Source organism: Tupaia chinensis, unplaced genomic scaffold (assembly GCF_000334495.1).
Source record: "Tupaia chinensis unplaced genomic scaffold, TupChi_1.0 Scaffold145652_1, whole genome shotgun sequence".
Classification (NCBI taxonomy): Eukaryota; Metazoa; Chordata; class Mammalia; order Scandentia; family Tupaiidae; genus Tupaia; species Tupaia belangeri.
The window spans coordinates 1,676,927-1,677,702 of record NW_006205509.1 but is presented as its reverse complement, the minus strand read 5'-3'; the positions used below and the strand labels follow the sequence as shown (position 1 = coordinate 1,677,702).

Genomic DNA, 776 nt, shown 5'->3' with positions numbered 1-776 from the left:
GCGGCCTATCCGGTGAGTGGGGTAGGAGGAGGGGCGCGCAGACCGGGGGCGGGGCCGAGCGGGGGCCTGGGAGTGACAGGAGTAGGGGGAGAAGTAGGAGGGACTCTCCTGGGAGGGGTTCGGGCCCTGAGTGGGGGTGAGAGGAAGCATTGCGGAGGAGGAGCCAGTTAGGATCCCCACCTGCTCCTAGGGGCATTGTTTCCATGGGGAGTCGGTATAGAACCAGGGTGGGTGAAGGGCCAGGGATGGGCCTATGAGGGCTACAGTGCAAAGGGACTTGGGTAGCTCCAGTGTAGGAAGGTGTAGTTGACATAAATCGAGGTCAGCTTCTAAGGAGTCAGTAGCTGGCAGAGTAAATGTGGGGCTAGAGATGTCTGATGTGTCAGAAGGAGAATTTGAGTATGATCTGGCTATCTTGACTTTTGGGCCCTGTTTTTGTATGGTATCCCTGCTGGATCAGAGGATACTCCAGCTCCTTGTATTCCAGAGAGGCAGAGGGTTCTCCTCTCATTGTTCTCCATCCTGTCCCCAGTCTTGTTTCATTAATAAAAAACTCAGGTATCCCCCACTTTTCCTTTCTTGGTGGGTTAGCAGGGGAGCCATGACATCTCTGGGTCCTCTCCCCTCTGTAGAGACCAGGTATGCTGCCAGGCAGCCGAATGACACCTCAGGGACCTTCCATGGGACCCCCTGGCTATGGGGGGAACCCTTCAGTCCGACCTGGCCTGGCCCAGTCGGGGATGGACCAGTCCCGCAAGAGACCTGCACCTCAGCAG

The 776-nt window shown here is 57.2% G+C and overlaps 1 protein-coding gene across 1 annotated transcript in view; it reads left to right on the top strand.

Annotated features, from left to right (window-relative positions):
- The window catches only part of SMARCD1 (SWI/SNF related BAF chromatin remodeling complex subunit D1), a gene marked incomplete in the record, with an annotated part of 14,577 nt that overhangs the window by 1,207 nt on the left and 12,594 nt on the right, over positions 1-776 (top strand). Inside the window, 1 exon segment of the mRNA XM_014584090.2 lies at positions 633-776. Coding sequence (XP_014439576.1) covers positions 633-776 — 144 coding nt within the window.